Here is a 21,259-nt window from a genome sequence, read left to right on the forward strand (position 1 = left end):
ATCATGCTATCATTGACTGCTAGTGTAGTCAAATTTCGTGTGCTCACTGATACTGTAAGCCATCAATATCCCGAACACAGGATTCATAGAATATTGAGGAAGATTAAACCAGCAGCGAATAAGTTAATTCGTGTGCTACATGCTACTTACGTTGCAGGCTTGTATTCATGAAAAGGAACGTTTCAATGTGCTGGGTGAGGCTGCCACAAAATGGGCTTATCTGAAGGAAATTTTGTTCAATGGATATCAGTCCTGATGCATGGGAGAGGTACTTCAGTTGACGATACGTATGAGAAATAGTAGAACATCAGCTGTATCTTGAGAATGTTTTTATTTACTTACACGACTAGTTTCGATGGCACATTACCGCGATCGTCAGGTCCCACCACTGCCTAAAGAGTATTAGATTTCCTTGGCCCATTTATTGTGGAGTCCTCGTTACGTGGCTAGCTTTCCTCAGAAGTCTATACTCGACAACGTGTTGTATCCAAGCACGTGGGCTAGCTTTCCAAGGGAGTTTCTACTCGACACCGTGTTGTCTTTGGAGAAAACACGGTGCTGAGTACAGATTTCTGAGGAAAGCTAGCCACGTTTACTGGTAACGAGGACTCCACATTAAAGGGCCAAGGAAATCTAATACTCTTTAGGCAGTGATGGGACCTGACGATCGCGGTAATGTGCCATCGAAACTAGTCATGTGAGACAATGAAGAAATTTTCACGATACAGCTGTGGTTGTACTTTATCTAAAATAGTGATTTTTGTTTCTGTTAGACTATAATAAGAGTGATTTGTTGGTTTTCGATTGCCAGAAAATTGCTAAAATCAGTTGTTTTAAATTACCACTTCACTGTTGTACAGCATGAACTTCTGTTCGGAAGATGATGTGTAACACGTTTTCTGAATGTATTAAACGTGAAGGAAGATTCATCATGTTCCCGCACTTTAGTTCCTATAGCAGTATAATTAGCTGCAAGAAACGTCCCGATATCATGTTTTCTAGAATTAAATTTTATTTCACACAGATAGATAACCTTCACAACGTTCTATTTTACATTTGTTCACTCGTAGTTTCAGCACCTCCATATTAAATTAGTCAGGTACATCGTTCACCGTATTCCGTCTTCCACAAACCATTATGGGAACCGGATCTGCAACTACCCCATTGGCGGCACATCAAACATGGCAACCCGTCGCCACACCCCTCGAAACACAGGCTCCCTCTGTAACATAAGAACCAGAATCCATTGGGGGAAATTTATTCCTCATATTTGAAGAAAAAAGTTCATTTACACTATCTGTTCGTAACTGTAGCAGTTGTTGTGCATTATCGTGACACTAGTTGGCCTTCCGAATTCACTCAAAGCCTCAGATCGAAGGTGTACTTATTTCTCTGCACAATGAGAAAGTGCAGTTTATAGTCAGCGTTGCTGGAAGGACATTGACATAACAGCAGACACACACGTTAATTTACATCGTGATGGGGGAAATCAACAGTACAGTAGTCCACAGACTTACTAGTTTCGTTTCCCAATGTAGTGTTCTTTTCCGGTTTTTACTGTTTTAACTTATCATCTGATGTGCTTAGAATCGGTCTGCAGACATCCCAAACCGAAAGTGAGTCATATCATATGTCTGAGAATTGCGACACTAGTAAGCGTGAGGTGGGGTAACACGACTTATTCTCTGTAAGCAGCGAGAACTTTTGGAGTCTGCACACAAAGTGCCTTTTGTAATAAATACAATTTCTTTATCACTGGGAAACCAACTGCGATAATCTGTTCAAGCATTAAGTTCCCTCAGTGTGTGTTTTATTAAGTAAGTCGTAAATTAAAAACAAAATTCTGAATACATACTTAACGAAGAGCCGATCATGACCAATAGAGTACGGGTGTTCACAGTTGTGACTATGTTTAAAATATTAGTTAATTGAGGAACACACTCCATGGTAGTAGGACAAAAGTAAACTTATAATTAATACATAACTGTTTCAAAATTATTTAATTTATTACATCACTGTAATGACATTAGGCTGCTAACTGAAATGAATTGACCGTATGGCATTGATTGGCGGGGATATCATTATAACAGTATTAACAGCGAGCAAGGCACATGTTTCACTGTGTAACTTATAACTGTCCACACCCACTTCAATTGCAATCGAATATTAGGGACTATTTATCGTTGCACTATCTTATACGGGGTGAATTGGAGGGTACATATTCATGGAGCATGGTTGAGTTTAGTCCTGTGTTAAGTAGGCTCCATGGCGCATGTATCACATGATTCACATTTACGGAAATGGCCTGCACCCAGCAAAATGACGATTTGCGTTGTAATGTGGTCCTGTGGAATATATTGTGCACATATCAACGGCTGGCTACATGTTTATACCATACCACGTTCGAGGACTAGGATCAAAGACCAACTTCTTTAAATTAATAGTCAAATTTCAGTCTCACCATCATGCATTGAGAGTTGGTAATGTGAGGAAATCGTACAGCTTAAGAGCCTAATGACGTGTCGAGTATCCAGCTGTGGTTCAAATGGCTCTGAGCGCTATAGGACTTAACTTCTGAGATCATCAGTCCCCTACAACCTAGAACTACTTAAATCTAACCTAAGGACATCCCGCACATCCATGCCGAAGGCAGGATTCGAACCTGCGGCCGTAGCGGTCGCGCTGTTCCAGACTGTAGCGCCTAGAACCGCTCGGCCACTCCGGCCGACCGTCTGTATCATTCTCAGTGGAACCTGCCATTCGGTTGAATGTACATGGAAAGGCAGGAAGGCAAATTTACGTAATGCCGTCACATATACCAGTATTGGTGAAAAGACGTAAGGGAGACGTTGAGTTCGAAATGGATAAGTGAGACATGCTCAAATTTCATAATGCACTTTGCCGAGGATTTTGCCTAGGAAATCGATACCAACGCTTTTATTCAACATTATTTAGTCAGTACCTCTGACCGCTATGAAGAGATAAGACGTTTTTTTATAGGCAAGACCAGTTTCACATCATTTTGGCTGTATCGTCAGATGCAATGAAATCACGTCATGTTGAGATCGGAAAAAGTGTCAGGGATGACCCAGAAATCATAATCCGCATATTTTCGTTAAGTAGCGGACGTCGGATTTGAAATATCACGTCACAGTCCCGTGATAACATGAGTAATAGTGTCTGTTAAATGGAAATGGGCGTTTGGCGTCATTGGCCAGGAGGCCCCTTACAGGGTAGGTCCGGCCGCCTTGGTGCAGGTCTTATTACATTCGACGCCACATTGGGCGACATGCGCGCCGGATGAGGATGAAGACAAAACCCAGTCACTGAGTGGAGAAAATCCCCGACCCAGCCGGGAATCGAACCCGGGCCCCTTAGGACGGCAGTCCGTCACGCTGACCATTCAGCTATCGGGGCGGACATAGTGTCTGGTGAATTAACAGAGTACCCATAGGCCGAAATGGTGATCAAAGCACGCAGCCTGAATGATCATCTACAGACTGTGCAAAATGTTAGCAGCTAACAGTTGCCCACTTGCCAACAACATGTACGCGCTTGTCATTATGTACTAACAAGGCAGTGTATCGGGACGCTGACACAGTCATCGCTTTAATAAGCATTTCGGCATATGGGGACACCTCTACCTCACCAGATACTGTCACTCACGGTATCACGGGAACGTTCTATGTAATTTTGTTTTTGACGTTCGCTACTTAGTGAAAATTTTCTGGTTATGGACGCTGGGCCCTTGGTCATCCAGTTCTCTTTTTTCGGTCTGTACATGACTTGATCTTATTGCACCTGATGATGCAGCTGAAATGCAGAAAAATCGGACGTGCCTATAAGCAAAGATCTTACAACTAAAGCGGTCTTATCTTTCCAGAATGATTTACCCAGGCTGTGGTTACCTTCACTTCAAAGTCTGCTATGTCTCATCATTTTCTGGACTCAGGTTCAACTGTACTATCACACAGTGTAAGGTTGATTGAATGACCAGTGTGCTTTTTGCTGTTAATTGTTTATCGTTAACTCCAGCAAGTGGATGAATTAGGTTACTCTGACCTTCTAGAGCTGTGCACTAGTACAGGAGACTCAAGATATATTTCGTGTTACGTTTGTAATAACAACCTTTCCACTTGAATGGTACACTGTAATAGTTTTTCGAACAGTTCTTAAAAGGAAGTAGATCACTGAATAAAAACATGTAGGCTGCTATTTAAAAAATACCTGATTATAGGAGTATCTTCATCGTCAAGTTACAAGAAAGGCACTCAAGCTAATTAATGCCCTCCTTGTACCTAAACAACATTTGCTTGATACATTTTTGGTTTCTGGACTAATAGTTATTTATGGTGACGAAGGTAAATGGAACACCATGCAAAGATATATGTTGTTGTTGTGGTCTTCAGTCCTGAGACTGGTTTGATGCAGCTCTCCATGCTACTCTATCCTGTGCAAGCTTCTTCATCTCCCAGTACCTACTGCAACCTACATCCTTCTGAATCTGCTTAGTGTATTGATCTCTTGGTCTCCCTCTACGATTTTTACCCTCCACGCTGCCCTCCAATGCTAAATTTGTGATCCCTTGATGCCTCAAAACATGTCCTACCAACCGATCCCTTCTTCTAGTCAAGTTGTGCCACAAACTTCTCTTCTCTCCAATCCTATTCAATACCTCCTCATTAGTTACGTGATCTACCCACCTTATCTTCAGCATTCTTCTGTAGCACCACATTTCGAAAGCTTCTATTCTCTTCTTGTCCAAACTAGTTATCGTCCATGTCTCACTTCCATACATGGCTACACTCCATACAAATACTTTCAGAAACGACTTCCTGACTCCTAAATCTATACTCGATGTTAACAAATTTCTCTTCTTGAGAAACGCTTTCCTTGCCATTGCCAGTCTACATTTTATATCCTCTCTACTTCGACCATCATCGGTTATTTTACTCCCTAAATAGCAAAACTCCTTTACTACTTTAAGTGTCTCATTTCCTAATCTAATTCCCTCAGCATCACCCGACTTAATTTGACTACATTCCATTATCCTCGTTTTGCTTTTGTTGATGTTCATCTTATATCCTCCTTTCAAGACACTGTCCATTCCGTTCAACTGCTCTTCCAAGTCCTTTGCTGTCTCTGACAGAAGATATATAGGAAGATATATAGGAAGATATATAGGAAGATATATAGGAAACCTTAATCTTCAGATTTAGTTTATGAGTCTGTTTCAAGGTTTTTGTACAACTTGGTGACCTACATTTACGGAATTTCCGTGTTTCTTTACATTGAGAAATACATTTATCTCTTTTCATTTCCTGCAGCTGCTGTCTTTGCCACCAGAAACATTCTTCTTGATTATTGCTGAGTTGTCTCATTCCTAATAGCTGCAGATATCTAGCAATTCCTCTGTTTCTCTTCCGTCTTCCAAATAATGTTCTTGTTCTATGTGTGGGTCTTCAACGAAAGTCTACTCAGTTTATCTGCTGTCGCGAACTACGACATAAAGCGTATCCAAACTACTGATATATCCATATGTGAAGAAAGTGGAAACTCCAGCGTTAGTGCGAAGCAGAATTGCGCTGTGAGAGTCATTAATGACATATTTTTATAATACATTTTTTACCCATATCTTTTCCTGTTCTTGCTGCTGATCATATTTATTGTTGGCGGTGAAACCTAATAACTTTGATATAGGTCCCTTTCACATTGTGCTTGTTTCACGTGTAACTGTTGTACAGTTCGATTATCAGTAACTTTGAAGAAGATCATGCTTCTCTCAGTTACAAGCCAAAAACATAAATAACAGTATAAAATATTGCAAAACACTGCCATAACTTTATTTACATACATACATACATACGAACGTACATACATCAACAATACATACAGCCTAACAACACACTTAAAATATTCATAACACCAACAATTGAGATACAGCTTGAAGTATGATACACATCGAGGTTTGAATTAACAGTAAAATTTGGTATCTTTACTCCTTCTCTTCAACAATAAAAAACTAAGATGTGCCATACATTAAATAAAGGAAGTGCAGATAATTGCTAACAACTTTCAGCTGCTGTCTGTAAATTATTTGCAACACAAGACAGTGCCTCTGTAATTAAATGACAATATCTGTTATACTTCATGCACATATTCGTCGCTTAACATCAATTTACATTTCCAATTAACTACAAAAATGTTTATAAAACAGCTCACATTTGAGAAACAATTTATATATCAAACGACAAACATCACCAATTCGAAAAGTTGTTCAGTACTGGTTCTTAGCTCAGGACATCCACTGTCCATGTCAAATCTTATTTAAGAATATGGTCGCGCATGTGAATGCTGTTACAATCCTACATTCCTTGACTATCTGCTAGTTTCACACGCATTTGAAAAACATTCGTGAGGAATTATGTGCTCATTATTTCCTACACAAAGTGTCACTTTGTAGAGGCAACTGTAGATGTCAAATAATATGTGCAACAGCAGGTTGTGATTGGAAGCCATATTCTAAATAAATTTCCACTCCGAAATGTTGAAGTATCTTGGCCAATTCGTTACGCTAAGGAACTTAATAATTTTTTATAACTTAGTTGGAGGAAATAAATTACAAAGTTTTCTGAGGCATTTGTTTGTGATCCCCTTCATACAACCATAACATTGTAGTTCTGGGCATTTCTCTTTACACTCATTCAGTACGGCTCTTTTGAAGTAGAAGTGTAAGTATAATTTCAGGTAAAAATATAGTAATAATTTCGGCCTTACGTTTACGCACAAAGTTACAGATATTTACTTCTTACAATATACTGGATGGTCACGTAGTATGTTTTACTTAATGAGATTCTGACGTTCTCCATGTCAATGACGGAATCGTAAAAAGCGAATTAACTTAAAATACAGCCGCATATACGACTGGAAACACTGAAAAGAAACTAACAATACACACAACATGATACCGGTAAATACTTATAATTCTGCTCTTTCAAAAATACTGGGCTGAAAATAATTTTTCGTTATTGGGGGTTCGCCACTTTTAAATGACGAATAGAATGCACCAGGTTGTGGTTCATTGTGAAATTTAGTCGTCTTTTCTTTCGAAACCATCATTGTAGAGCCATTGTTGCTAATTGTAGGTACCTGAAGATCAGCATAAAGATTATCTTTCTTTTCCCTCTCCTTCCTGAATGTTCCTCTGGAGTAGTTTCCACTGAACCGACGCTGTAAGTCAGGAAAAATTAAATCACATATAGAGCTTTACAGAGATTTCTTTGGTCTCACACTTCATTTACAAAAAAACACTTATATATATTACATTTTCCACGAATCACACTCGCATCGCTCTCATTGTCCACACAGCGATTACGTGATCACGTTGTAATGTTGAAATGTGAGTGCAGGTGCTGTGGATAGAGAAAGGAGAAAACATACATCCCATTAGTAAGCCCGAGATAGATACAAGTGTCATATTAAACAGAACCAACACCAGAGCACACAAGAGTTACGTTAATGGTACTAAAGATATAATGTATTCAAGACATAACAAATGATACCTTGGTTCTGTTTTCTGTGGTAACCGTACAAGGATATATGATTAGATCACATCCTGAAAGTAACTGACCCACTTCGACAGAAAGCAGAAACTTGCGGAATTCTGTTTTGCTGAATGAGACACTACTGTAGCCATCTATTAAGATCCATTAAAACCGTTGCTAATGCGAGTATACTTGACAGCAAATGTTTAATCCCAATCAGTAGGATCTTAGAAGCTGTTTCTAGGCCACTTATTCACATGGTAACTAAAGTATATGCAATTGATAGAAGACTCCAAGTTTCAATGACTTGATGGTTCGAGGAGTAGTTGTCAAAGTGGTGTGTAGCGGAGTCTAGAAACACTTGTCCTAAGCTTTGCAGTCGTTAACTGATGCACCCAAAATATTTGGCAGTGGAAATAATGCTGGTGGCATTGTCGTTTCCAGACTTGACCACCACGTGAAACTACTATTGATATATTTTAGCGTGGATCAGCTATTTTCAGGAAAAGAACCGAAAGACTTCCCTTGTAAGAGATGTGTTACATCAGAAATTGGACTTTACAACTGGTCAAGTACATATATTTTTATTTTATTGTGCAACATAGTGCAGTGCTCGTGTGATTCATGTGCAGCTTAGTGAAGCAGTGCATCTACACAAGTAAGAAATGTGATAGCGTTGAACTAAAATATCTAAATTGTTCCAAAGATAGTAGAAACTAAGTATATACCCATTTTGACGATTCACTTAAGATTTGATTCCAAGTAAGTTTATCATGACAGTTATTTTTGTCTTGAAATTAGGAGTAACTAAGCCATAACATACTGGTCTCCTCACTCGAAGTTATCGAAACCTTGTCTAAAACGTACAGTTGAAATTGCAGATTAATTAGTGAGGTGTACTACATCTGTTACTATAAGTAACACAATGAAATCTCTCAGTGCAATATTTAAATTTTCCTTTTGGGGTTTCTTTTATAACTGGACTAGACTGATTTGCTGTTTCAGAAAGAGTTTTCAAAATCGTTTACACTGTGCTGATTGGTAAATCTTTACTCCTTTCATATTGGTCTGTGATTATGTTTATAGCTGTATTATTCAAAGCAAAAATCCACAAGAGGTATTGCTGCTACCTTGCAAAAAATATTAAAGAAACTACAACTATAGGCTTTGCAGGCTCTCAATAAAATAGTGAAGCAAAAGTATCTGACCTCACAATCATTCAGAAAATGCACGACATTAACTTCGTTATCATTATAAAACGGAACACTTTGAGCTATGGCACGACACAAGGAAGAACAGAATAATGTGTTATGAAACAAATACAGATGTACTGTCGACAGAGATCTGACAGGAAATGTGGAGGCTAGCAGCTGAGGAATTCCTGACTTCATAATGGTTAAAAGTTGAAGACACGGGGTGAAGTAGAGTGAAATGGTGTCTAAATATGATCAGAATCCTCTAGAATCACAAAGTAAGGGAACTATATTTAAAGAAAATTTGAAATAGACCAAAAGCACTATACAAGACTGTGTATCACGATAAAAAGATAAGCTACTAATGAAAAGTGTGATGAAGAACTTTGCATTTTAGGGTTAAGTACACACTGAAAGACAAATTAAGAAAATATTAACTCTTTAGTCCTTTTAGTATTTGTGAAAGTATCCATTCCATGTCATCATTGACTGATATCTTGCCACTTTTCACTGTGATCACTGGAACTCATCAAGTCAGTTGGGTAATTCATGAAATTGAAGCCCATTTGAAAAATCCAAAAAACGTGTGTTTATAAAGAAAGGACTCTTTTTCAGTCTTCAAATTAGCAAAGACTCAAGCGCGAGACATTTCTTGCACAAAGCAGAATATTTCTGATTTTGTTTTAATTCCTGAATGTGAGTTAATGCAACACACATGTCTCATGTACAACCCAGCTATCTGCAAACAGAGTAGTTTGCATTATTGTCTGCCACAGTTTAAGCTCACGTAATTGGCTACTCGCCACTGCCCCGTCCCCCACAGATCCAATTAAAGCTAGCGGCAATAAGTTATCAAATGTGCATCCAGGAGGGACGCCTTAAGCGGCGAGTGGGCCGAAGCAAGCCGCTGCTGTCGCACTGCTGCCAGTTCTAGGTGAGCGGAAATCTGGCAACGTCGCAAACACTCGCGTCCGGTGCAGCCGACGCGGACTATAGAGAGCAGAGTGCTTCGGTGCACTGTGTTGCTGGTGCTGGTGGTGCTGGTGCGGGCTCATGCAGTGCGGGTGCCGACGGTGTTGGTGGCGGTGCCGTCCCCTGGCCGCGCCGGGTCGTTAGACGCGCGTGGGCGGCTGCAGCACCATGGCGGCCAACCTCACCTTCATGGCGTCGGGCGAGGAGCCGCCCGTGATGGTGGGCGGAGGCCGCGTCGCCGAGTTGTAGTCGCTGCTGTTGTTGGTCGCCGACTTCCGGCCGCCGCCGCCTCCACCGCCAGCGCTTTCTGCGTCACTCTTCTCACTGAAACAGTTTGTAATTTTCCCGTCAGAGGATTATTTGCTTTTCTGTTCAAATCAGTGTTTCAGAGAGCTATCTATTTACCACGAGACGCTATCAAGTTTCAAAGTTATGATAATGGTCATTTTTGCTAGAACAGTCCACGGGTGTGCTGCCGGTTCATAGTGTCCAACGGGCACAATATTTCGGCGATCAGACATGTCACCATCGTCAGGTGCGATGACGAACTGAGCTCCTGAGGGCGGGCGGCCGTCCTAAATCTCCTCCCCCCGCGAGGCGTTCTCTCCGCGGTAAGCACCCGGGTGCAGCCGCGCGTCGGCGGTCTCTGAGAGGCTGGCGTCGGTGTAACTGCCTCGTCCGTCGTGGTCGCTCGTTCGTTTTCTTTGCTGAGCCTCTTTCTAATTGAAGGACTCGGAGAGATATAGTCATAAGCCACAACTTTCACGAAATTGAGTTTTTCATGCTGCGACATTCTTAACAATGTCTTCTTCACAATGTGTTGAAAAAGATCCGTGTAACTGCAACAGACGGCAGGCTATCATGGTGTGCAGTTCTATGCTGTGTTATCTGGTGGTAGTTTCAGAAGATACATAGTCACAAGCCACGGCAAAATGGCAGGTGCGTCAGGAACGTCTGCAGCGTCTTCGGGTCTTCAACGCATATTTGACACAGACAGTAGTGGAAGTGAAGAGCTTTACCCTTTGGATCCTGAAAATGATGAATCTTGGCATCCATCGACCAGCAGTTCCAACTCATATGATGTTTCGGTAACTATATAAAACGATTTATTTCTGGTGATTAATTTCCTGTGGCTTGTGACTTTGTTTCTCTCAACATTGCCAACGCATTTCACAGCCATCCTGTGTGTTAATGATGAAACTTGATGGGCACATTTATGTTACTGCATAAAGGTACAATAATGTAGTTTCAAAGGCAAAAGATGTGTAAAAAATATTTTCTCATTAATGTGATTTTAGCGAAATTTAATGTTTTTTGTGGCTTATGACTATATCTCACGCAAATTCTTAGACTATTTTGCTCTTAATATTATAGCTTGAAATAAGTAGAATAAATGAAGAATCACCCGAAAAACCAAAGCCCTCACGGAAAAGAAAGCGAAATATTGATCAGTGGAAGAAAAATAAAGTAAAACGTCGACGAAATGCTGGTCAGCAGTATAAGTCTTTAAACACCCACAAGACCGTTCAGGCTGATGCTACAGGAAGTCCCTGCATTTGTTTAAATAAATGCTTCACAAAACTGCTTGGAGAGGAAGAAAAAATTTTTCACTCATTTTGGGACATAGGAAACTTTAATGCCCAGAATACTTATCTGAAAATGGAATCGAAAAAGAAGAGGTTTGTTCACTATTTAAATACAAATGGTTTAATATTTTGTATATTTATTTCATTTTGTTATATTTGTCATAGTTTCTTTCAAAGCTATCCAAAAAAGACTTCCAAGAAAATATCATCCAGGGATGTTACATTTTCCTATAATGTGATGGTATGCAGAATAGAAGTCTTGATCTGCAAGGAAGCTTTCCTAAGAGTTCATAGCTTACAGATACATACATGAAGAGTGAGAAATTTGCAACATATAATGAAGCAGGGATTTGCAGTGCCAAAAGAAGATGGAAGAGGTTTGTATGTTACTCTGTGCTGTAAGTTAGAAATGTACTCAAACTGAGTACTATACAAATATTTCTATTAGGAAGAGGATATAAGCTCATCTTTTTTTTTCTTTCAGGAAAACATGGAAACTACCCACACAAATTTCAAGATGAAGCTGTACAAAGTGTGAGAGAATTTCTCAACGCCATACCGAAATATAACAGTCATTACAGTAGGCAACAGAACGTCAATCAAGTGTATTAGGATTGTGATCTCACAATTGCTTCCTTATTTCGAGATAAATACTCAGAATACTGCAAGGAAAAGCAAGTTCCTGCAGTATCTGAAAGTAAATTCAGAGAAATTTTCGTATCTGAATTTGACATAGGCTTCAAACTACCAAAAAGTGACACCTGTTCACAATGTGATGGATTTCTAATTGTAATAAATAACCCAGAATTATGTGCAGAAGATGTCACAGAAAAGAAACAACAGTGTGAACTGCATCTCAAAAAGGCTGACAGAGGACAAAAATATGTTTCTGTGTAGCGAGAAAGATGGAGGACGGGGTTCGGATGAGGTTGGGAGCTGCTTATTGAAGTTCTTGGAGATAACTAATCCTCAGACAAAACGTCTCCACATAATCACAGACAACTGCAAGGGTCAAGCAAAGAATTGGACTATTATTTCTTTGGAAAGGTCCCTTGTCGCTATCAAAAGATTTGATTGTCCAGCATCCCTGTGGTAGGTCACACCATGCTACCTTGCGATCGTGATTTTGGCCGCGATCGTGATTTTGGTCGCATTGACCGGTATGCAAGAAACAGACGTCCAATAGTGTACACTCCAGATGAATGGGCAGAAGTAATAAAATCTGCGAGTCCAAAACATTTAACCGTAACTAAACTGGAAAGAGAAGACTTCAGAAATTTGGAAAGCCTGAAGACATTGATCTCTCAACATACAGAATCCACATCTGGAGATCCCCACCATTTCAGTGAAACTACTCAATTTAAGTTTGAGTCTGAAGATCCCTTCAAGCTAAGTTTAAAGCACTCTTATTCAGACAGGAGCTTTCATGTTGACATTTGTATCAAAAAGAAAGGAAGGCTAGTTGAACCAAATCCATATCAGCTGCCAATAAAGTACAGAAAGCCACTACCAATTAACCAGAAAAAATTGATATACTGTCTCTTATACCATTCATACCTCCAGCAAATCAAGATTTCTTTCGGTCATGTGCTGGAAATAACGTGTACAATGATGATGTAGAGGAACTTCCTTGATGTAACTGTATCAATGAAAAAGTAATCCATACATCTCAGATACCTGATATGTATATATTAATGTGTAAAAAATATATATTGTGCTTGCTGTGTAAGAGTAGTTAAAATAAATCCTTACAAAATCATACTTTATGTTTTAAACAATTTTTTGGGAGATATAGTCATAAGCCACCATTGACTACATCTTAATTAGAATCATTCTAAAATTAATGTTTTATAGCATGCAGAGAGTTGACTATTTAACAACATTCTTCACAAGTATTAAGCAAGTGTTTGCAGTAGAAATAAGGTTTCTATTTTGTATTAAACATTTTCAGACCTCTGTGGAACTTTAGTTCTAGTTCGATGACCGAGCGAGGTGGCGCAGTGGTTAGACACTGGACTCGCATTCGGGAGGACGACGGTTCAATCCCGCGTCCGGCCATCCTGATTTAGGTTTTCCGTGATTTCCCTAAATCGCTCCAGGTAAATGCCGGGATGGTTCCTTTCAAAGGGCACGGCCGACTTCCTTCCCCATCCTTCCCTAATCCGATGAGACCGATGACCTCGCTGTCTGGTCTCCTTCCCCACAACAACCAACCAACCTAGTTCGATGTGGCTTATGACTATATCTCTCCGACCCCTTCAATTAGTGCTGGTTCCCATGCCTTGCTGAGGTTATAGCCGCAATCTCTGTTGATGAGTTCGTCCCTGGCACAAATTTCGATAGCCTAACGCCGCTGTCCCAGTATTTAGATGTCTGTGCCAAGACCCTGGTATGTTGGTAGTCCATTTCGTGATTTTCGGACAAACAGTGCTCTGCGACTGCCGACTTGTTGGGGTACTTAAGTCGAGTGTGCATCTGATGTTTTCGGCAACGACCTTCGATGGTGCGCACTGTCTATCCAATGTAAGTCTTCCCACACTCACAGATTCCTGGTATATGCCGGCCTTCCGCAAACCGAGATTATCTTTGACACTTCCCAATAATGCTTGTGTTTTATTGGGCAGGCAAAAGACAGTTCCTACTCGGTGTTTCCTGAATATTCGTCTTATTTTCCCCGATAGTGCGCTAGTATGCGGTATATACGTGGTGGCTATCTCTTACTCCGTGACTTCGTCCATCTCCACACGCTGTACTATAGAGGTGGGGCGGAGAGCGCGTCTGATCTGCCATTCCGAGTACCTGTTTTTCCGAAATATAGTTTCGAGGTGTTCCAGCTCATGTGGCAGACTCTCTCCGTCCGAGACAGTGCGCGGCTTGTGCACCAGAGTTTTTAGTACCCCATTCCTCTGCGAAGGGTGGTGGCAGCTATTTGCATGCAAATACAGATCGGTGTGCGTTTTCTTCCTGTATACTCCATGGCCCAGGGTGCCATCCGTTCTTCTTTTGACCATTACGTCCACGAGGCACACGCGAATTATGTACCCAAACAAGTTGGCAGTCGCAGAGCACTGTTTGCCCAAAAATCACGAAATGGATTACCAACATACCAGGGTCTTGGCACAGACATCTAAATACTGTGACAGCGTCGTTAGAGAGGCTATTGAAGTTCGTACCTGGGATGGACTCGTCAACAGAGATTGCGGCTGTAACCTCAGCAAGGAACCAGCACTGAGTCTAATTAATAAGAGGGTTAACAAAGGAAACGAAAGAGCGACCAGGGCGGACGAGGCAGTTACACCGACGCCACCACAGACGTCGACGCCAGTCTCTCAGCGACAGCCGACGCGCGGCCGCGGGTGCGTACCGCGGAGAGAACGCCTCGCGGGGGGAGGGGATTTAGGACGGCCGCCCGCCCTCAGGAGCTGAGTCCGTCAGCGCACCTGCTGATGGCGACATGTCTGATCGCAGAAATATTGTGCCCGTTGGACACTATGGACCGGCAGTACACCCGTGGACTGTTCGAGCAAGAAATACGCCGGGAGAAGTTGAAGAATCAGATGATAATTTTGTTTAGAGTTTCATATCTCGAAGCCTGGTACTTACTGAAATCCCTGTGATACAGGGCACGCTGCTAGAAGGCCAAAAGGTAACAGTACATCATATTGAAAAATGTACAGTAAAGCGGTATCTGGATTTTTGCATTTCAATGGGAACAAAGAAGAGTTGCTGAATGTGTATAGCAATATCGCGTCATCTTCTGCACAGTGGTTCGGTGGCGTAGATACACTATTGGTCATAAAAATTGCTACATCAAGAAGAAATGCAGATGAGAAACGGGTATGCATTGGACAAATATATTATACTAGAACTGACATGTGATTACATTTTCACGCAATTTGGGTGCATAGATCCTGAAAAATCAGTACCCAGAACAACCAATACTGGCCGTACTAACGGCCTTGATACGCCTGGGCATTGAGTCAAACAGAGCTTGGATGGCGTTTACAAGTACAGCTGCCCATGCAGCTTCAACACGATACCACAGTTCATCAAGAGTAGCGACTGGCGTATTGTGACGAGCCAGTTGCTCGGCCACCATTAACCAGACGTTTTCAATTGATGAAAGGTCTGGAGAATGTGCTGGCCAGGGCAGCAGTAGAACGTTTCCTGTATCTACACTCCTGGAAATGGAAAAAAGAACACATTGACACCGGTGTGTCAGACCCACCATACTTGCTCCTGACACTGCGAGAGGGCTGTACAAGCAATGATCACACGCACGGCACAGCGGACACACCAGGAACCGCGGTGTTGGCCGTCGAATGGCGCTAGCTGCGCAGCATTTGTGCACCGCCGCCGTCAGTGTCAGCCAGTTTGCCGTGGCATACGGAGCTCCATCGCAGTCTTTAACACTGGTAGCATGCCGCGACAGCGTGGACGTGAACCGTATGTGCAGTTGACGGACTTTGAGCGAGGGCGTATAGTGGGCATGCGGGAGGCCGGGTGGACGTACCGCCGAATTGCTCAACACGTGGGGCGTGAGGTCTCCACAGTACATCGATGTTGTCGCCAGTGGTCGGCGGAAGGTGCACGTGCCCGTCGACCTGGGACCGGACCGCAGCGACGCACGGATGCACGCCAAGAGCGTAGGATCCTACGCAGTGCCGTAGGGGACCGCACCGCCACTTCCCAGCAAATTAGGGACACTTTTGCTCCTGGGGTATCGGCGAGGACCATTCGCAACCGTCTCCATGAAGCTGGGCTACGGTCCCGCACACCGTTAGGCCGTCTTCCGCTCACGCCCCAACATCGTGCAGCCCGCCTCCAGTGGTGTCGCGACAGGCGTGAATGGAGGGACGAATGGAGACGTGTCGTCTTCAGCGATGAGAGTCGCTTCTGCCTTGGTGCCAATGATGGTCGTATCCGTGTTTGGCGCCGTGCAGGTCAGCGCCACAATCAGGACTGCATACGACCGAGGCACACAGGGCCAACACCCGGCATCATGGAGTGGGGAGCGATCTCCTACACTGGCCGTACACCACTGGTGATCGTCGAGGGGACACTGAATAGTGCACGGTACATCCAAACCGTCATCGAACCCATCGTTCTACCATTCCTAGACCGGCAAGGGAACTTGCTGTTCCAACAGGACAATGCACGTCCGCATGTATCCCGTGCCACGCAACGTGCTCTAGAAGGTGTAAGTCAACTACCCTGGCCAGCAAGATCTCCGGATCTGTCCCCCATTGAGCATGTTTGGGACTGGATGAAGCGTCGTCTCACGCGCTCTGCACGTCCGGCACGAACGCTGGTCCAACTGAGGCGCCAGGTGGAAATGGCATGGCAAGCCGTTCCACAGGACTACATCCAGCATCTCTACGATCGTCTCCATGGGAGAATAGCAGCCTGCATTGCTGCGAAAGGTGGATATACACTGTACTAGTGCCGACATTGTGCATGCTCTGTTGCCTGTGTCTATGTGCCTGTGGTTCTGTCAGTGTGATCATGTGATGTATCTGACCCCAGGAATGTGTCAATAAAGTTTCCCCTTCCTGGGACAATGAATTCACGGTGTTCTTATTTCAATTTCCAGGAGTGTATACAGGCCCGCACAGGCCTTGCAACATGCGGTCGTGCATTATCCTGCTGAAATGTAGGGTTTCGCAGGGATCGAATGAAGGGTAGAGCCACGAGTCGTAATACATCGGAAATGTAACATCCACTGTTCAAAGTGCCGTCAATGCGAACAAGAGGTGACCCCATACAAACACGCCAGGTGATACGCCAGTATGGCGATGATGAATACACGCTTCCAATGTGCGTTGACCGCGATGTCACCAAACACGTATGCGACCATCATGATGCTGTAAACAGAACCTGGATTCATCCGAAAAAATGATGTTTAGCCGTTCGTGCACCCAGGTTCGTCGTTCAGTACACAATCACAGGCGCTCCCGTCTGTGATGCAGCGTCAAGGGAAACCGCAGCCATGGTCTCCGAGCTGATAGTCCATGCTGCTGCAAACGTCGTCGAACTGTTCGTGCAGGTCGTTGTAGTCTTGCAAACGTTCACATCTGTTGACTCTTGGATCGAGACGTTGGTGCACGATCCGTTACAGCCATGCGGATAAGATGCCTGTCATCTCGACTGCTAGTGATGCGAGGCCGTTGGGATCCAGAACGGCGTTCCGTATTACCCTCCTGAACCCACCGATTCCATATTCTGCTAACAGTCATTGGATATCGACCAACACGAGCAGCAATGTCACGATACGATAAACCGCAATCGCGATAGGCTACAGTCTGACCTTTATCAAAATCGGAAACGAGAATGTTCGCTTTTCTCCTCCTTACACGAGACATCACAAGAACTTTTCAGCAGGAAACGCCGGCCAACTGCTATTTGTGTATGAGAAACCGGTTGGAAACTTTCCTCATTTCAGCACGTAGTAGGTGTCGCCACCGGCGCCAACCTTGTGTGAATGCTCTGAAAAGCTAATCGTTTGCATATCACAGCATCTTCTCCCTGTGGGTTAAATTTCCCATCTGTAGCACGTCATCTTCGTGGTGTAGCAATTTTAATGGCCAGTAGTGCATTGTCAGTGAGGGCCTAATCATTTCCAATGAAATAACCGATAATGAGAACCAGAATGTGGTAGATACCAAATGTTGAAATGCGTGTGAATTCCTAAGGGACCAAACTGCGGAGGTCGTCAGGCCTTATACTTACACACCACTTAAAATAACTTATGCTAAAAACAACAGACACACACTGATGCCCGAGGGAGGGCTCGAAGCTCCAGCGGGAGGGGCCACGGAATCCGTGACATAGCGCCCTAAACCGCGTGGTAGCTAAAGCTGGATGCATAGGACATTTCTGAAATCGTTAGGGAATTCAGTACTCCGAGATCCACAGCGTCACGAAAGTGCCAAGAATAAAAAATATCAACTATTACCTCTGAAAAAGAACAACGCAGTGGCCAACAGCCTTCATTTAACGACCGAGAGCAGCGACTTTTGTGCATAGTTGTCAGTGCTAACAGATAAGTGACGGTGTGCGGAGTAGTTTCTAGCTGCATGTTATTATAAAATGTGGCTTAGACCTGCGGGCAGAACGAGTATTTTATTCCAGCCGAATGCGGCCCGCTGGCAGCAATTGAAGACCATGGCCTTAAACTGCATGCTTTTACTTCCTGATGTTGGCCACTCGCTCGTCGAAACCGACTGCTATACTGTGCATTGCCTTTGAGATTGTTTTCGTTTGAAAATAAGCGTAGTTACTCTTTTCCACGGCACGAAAACGGAACAACCCGTTAACGCTAACAATACAAACGTATTTCCCACAACTTGAAATACCAAGGGGCGAGGGGAGGAAGGGCGGGCACTTTGTGCCCTCCACAAACAGAAAAAAAATTTTGTTATGTGTGTTTAACTATCACTAACAACTTACTTTTTAAATAGGTTGTGATGTATAAGTAGGTGGAAGTATCTTTTTGGGCAACATCAACACATTTTCCGTAATGTCTGCAGTAAATGGATGGGTACTTCATAACCACAGCAAAAAATTTAAAGAAATACTATTTTCGTTAATTATCGTTGATTTTCGATCACAAAATAGTTTTTAAAGTTATATAGATTTGTATTAATTGCCGTGGACCTGAAAATATGCATATGATATTTGCTGCGAAAAGTCAGGTTCACTACAAAGATATGAATGTTTGGGTAAAGTTTTACTTAAAAATTTAAAACAGTTGCGGAATCTGAAATAAGAAATCATTAAAGACATTAAATATAAGCTTCAAAAGTTTAAAAGAAAAAGTAGCAGACTGGATTACGATATATTCAAAAGGCTGGCACTACGTACCCATTTTCTTATAATTGCGAGGGTTGCGATTCCACGACATGTAAAGAAATATGAAGATCGCTCTGAATATCACATTCCTCAAGACACGCAGTGTGAGCTGCAGAGGACGTGTGAAATTTCATGGCTAAGGATTCGTCAAAATTGTGCACCACCTCGCTATATGGCCGCCCGCTGTGGTCGAGCAGTTCTAGGCCCTTCAGTCCGGAACCGCGCTGCTGCTACGGTCGCAGGTTCGAATCCTCCCTCGGACATGGATGTGTATGGTGTCCTTAGGTTAGTTAGGTTTAAGTAGTTATAAGTCTAGGGGACTGATGACCTCAAAAGTTAAGTCCCATAGTGCTTAGAGGCATTTTTTTGAACCTCGCCATATGCATTACTTTGAGGACGAATGTCTTATTATACCGTACTACCTCCTTCGCAATAGTATCAGCGACCATTTCCAATTTCTATCGGTCGTCGATCAATAAGTACAAGAAACGTAGCAAAAATTAATGAGGACCAACTAGTACCTCATGAATGAGAAACGAAATCGAAATGGACGATTAATCCTGAACGGTACACCAAAAGACAAGGCAAAAATCGGATATAGAAATTTCACGTAATGGTGACGCACTTGTGTGACCAAAGAACCGGTGCAAGTTTGGCATGTAAATAATACCAACGTTTTACCCTGAAACTGCACACTCAAGAAGAATGAACAACACGAAAAAATCCAACGCACTTAACGCGTTTCAGAGACTTTTTAGAATCAAGACGTAACAGTCAATGCTGTTTCATGGATGTTATCACTGAAATTATTAACATTTTTCGTGGCTGACAATAAGGAAATGTTACCAGTTGCTCTTACTTCTGAACTGTTCTTCACATCAAAGTTGCTCATAACCTTAATCGCAGGTACTTCCTGTTCACAGAAACAAATAATGTGTCGTGCTTCTCGTTCATGTTAATGCCCAGATAACACTTGTTATGCATAAATGCTGAGTGCGATAACTCAAACGTTTTCTGCACAGAGTATTACACCTGTAAAGATAATGACAACAATTATTTTGATAGTGCTCGCCGTCACAACAAGCAGTGCCCGGAAGTGGCTACTGTGGGATGAAGGGAGGGGTTGTGTGCAAACTGCTGGGCGTACTCTTTTTCGATACCAGGGAGTCTTGAATGGCAGTTGAAATTGTTTGGAGATCCAGAAGGCATGAGGAAAGCTGCGAGGCACGGGAGAGAACGGAGAGAACGGTTTATTGGAGTGGCCGTAGTGGAATGCCACCCCAGACGTCCAGGGGTGGAGGCAGCAGCCTGCGCTGCGTATCGTGGAATGGCGTGGGCGCCGTGCAGGTGGAAACCACACCGCCGTGGCAAACTCCGAAAGCAGCGCGCCCCGGGCGCCCGGACGTTCCACGAAGCTGCCGAATAAAGCGCCCCCTGTTCCGGCGATCCGCCTACAGTGGCAGTTATTACCGTTTAATCTGGCATCTGCTCGCACAGTAAGGCACCTCGTAATTGCTATAAACTTTCGACAAATCCTATACCACGAATGTCTTTTGGAAGTCGCACTAGAAAATGTATTTCCCATGCTTGCTTGTCTTCTGGATTATGAAATTCTGAGCGATTTTTACATTTCTTTACACAACATGAAATGTATTAAGTTACACTACAGGCCATTAAAATTGCTACTCCACGAAGATGACGTGCTAAAGACGCGAAATTTAGCCGACAGGAAGAAGATGCTGTGATATGCAATTGATTAGCTTTTTAGAGCATTCACACAAGGTTGGCGCCGGTGGCGACACCTACAACGTGCTGACATAAGGAAAGTTTCCAAACGATTTCTCATACACAAATAGCAGTTGACCGGCGTTGACTGGTAAAACGTTATTGTGATGCCTCGTGTAAGGAGGAGAAATGCATACCATGGCGTTTCCGACTTCGATAAAGGTCGGATTGTAGCTTATCGCGATTGCGGTTTATCGTATCGCGACACTGCTGCTCGCGTTGGTAGAGATCCTATGACTGTTAGCAGAATATGGAATCGGTGGGTTCAGTAGGGTAATACGGAACGCCGTGCTGGATCCCAACGGCCTCGTATCACTAGCAGTCGAGA

The 21,259-nt window shown here is 42.9% G+C and overlaps 1 protein-coding gene across 1 annotated transcript in view; it reads right to left on the minus strand.

Annotated features, from left to right (window-relative positions):
- Nucleotides 1-1,039: 1,039 nt before the first annotated feature.
- LOC126263445 (irregular chiasm C-roughest protein) overlaps nt 1,040-21,259 on the minus strand; it is a 357,515-nt gene continuing 337,295 nt past the window's right edge. The window contains exons 13-14 of the mRNA XM_049960539.1: nt 9,895-10,033; nt 1,040-1,222 (exon numbers count right to left, since the gene is read on the minus strand). Coding sequence (XP_049816496.1) covers nt 1,157-1,222; nt 9,895-10,033 — 205 coding nt within the window. The 3' untranslated portion in view covers nt 1,040-1,156. The remainder of the gene's footprint in view (nt 1,223-9,894; nt 10,034-21,259) is intronic.

This window comes from Schistocerca nitens, chromosome 6, assembly GCF_023898315.1.
Source record: "Schistocerca nitens isolate TAMUIC-IGC-003100 chromosome 6, iqSchNite1.1, whole genome shotgun sequence".
Lineage (NCBI taxonomy): Eukaryota > Metazoa > Arthropoda > Insecta > Orthoptera > Acrididae > Schistocerca > Schistocerca nitens.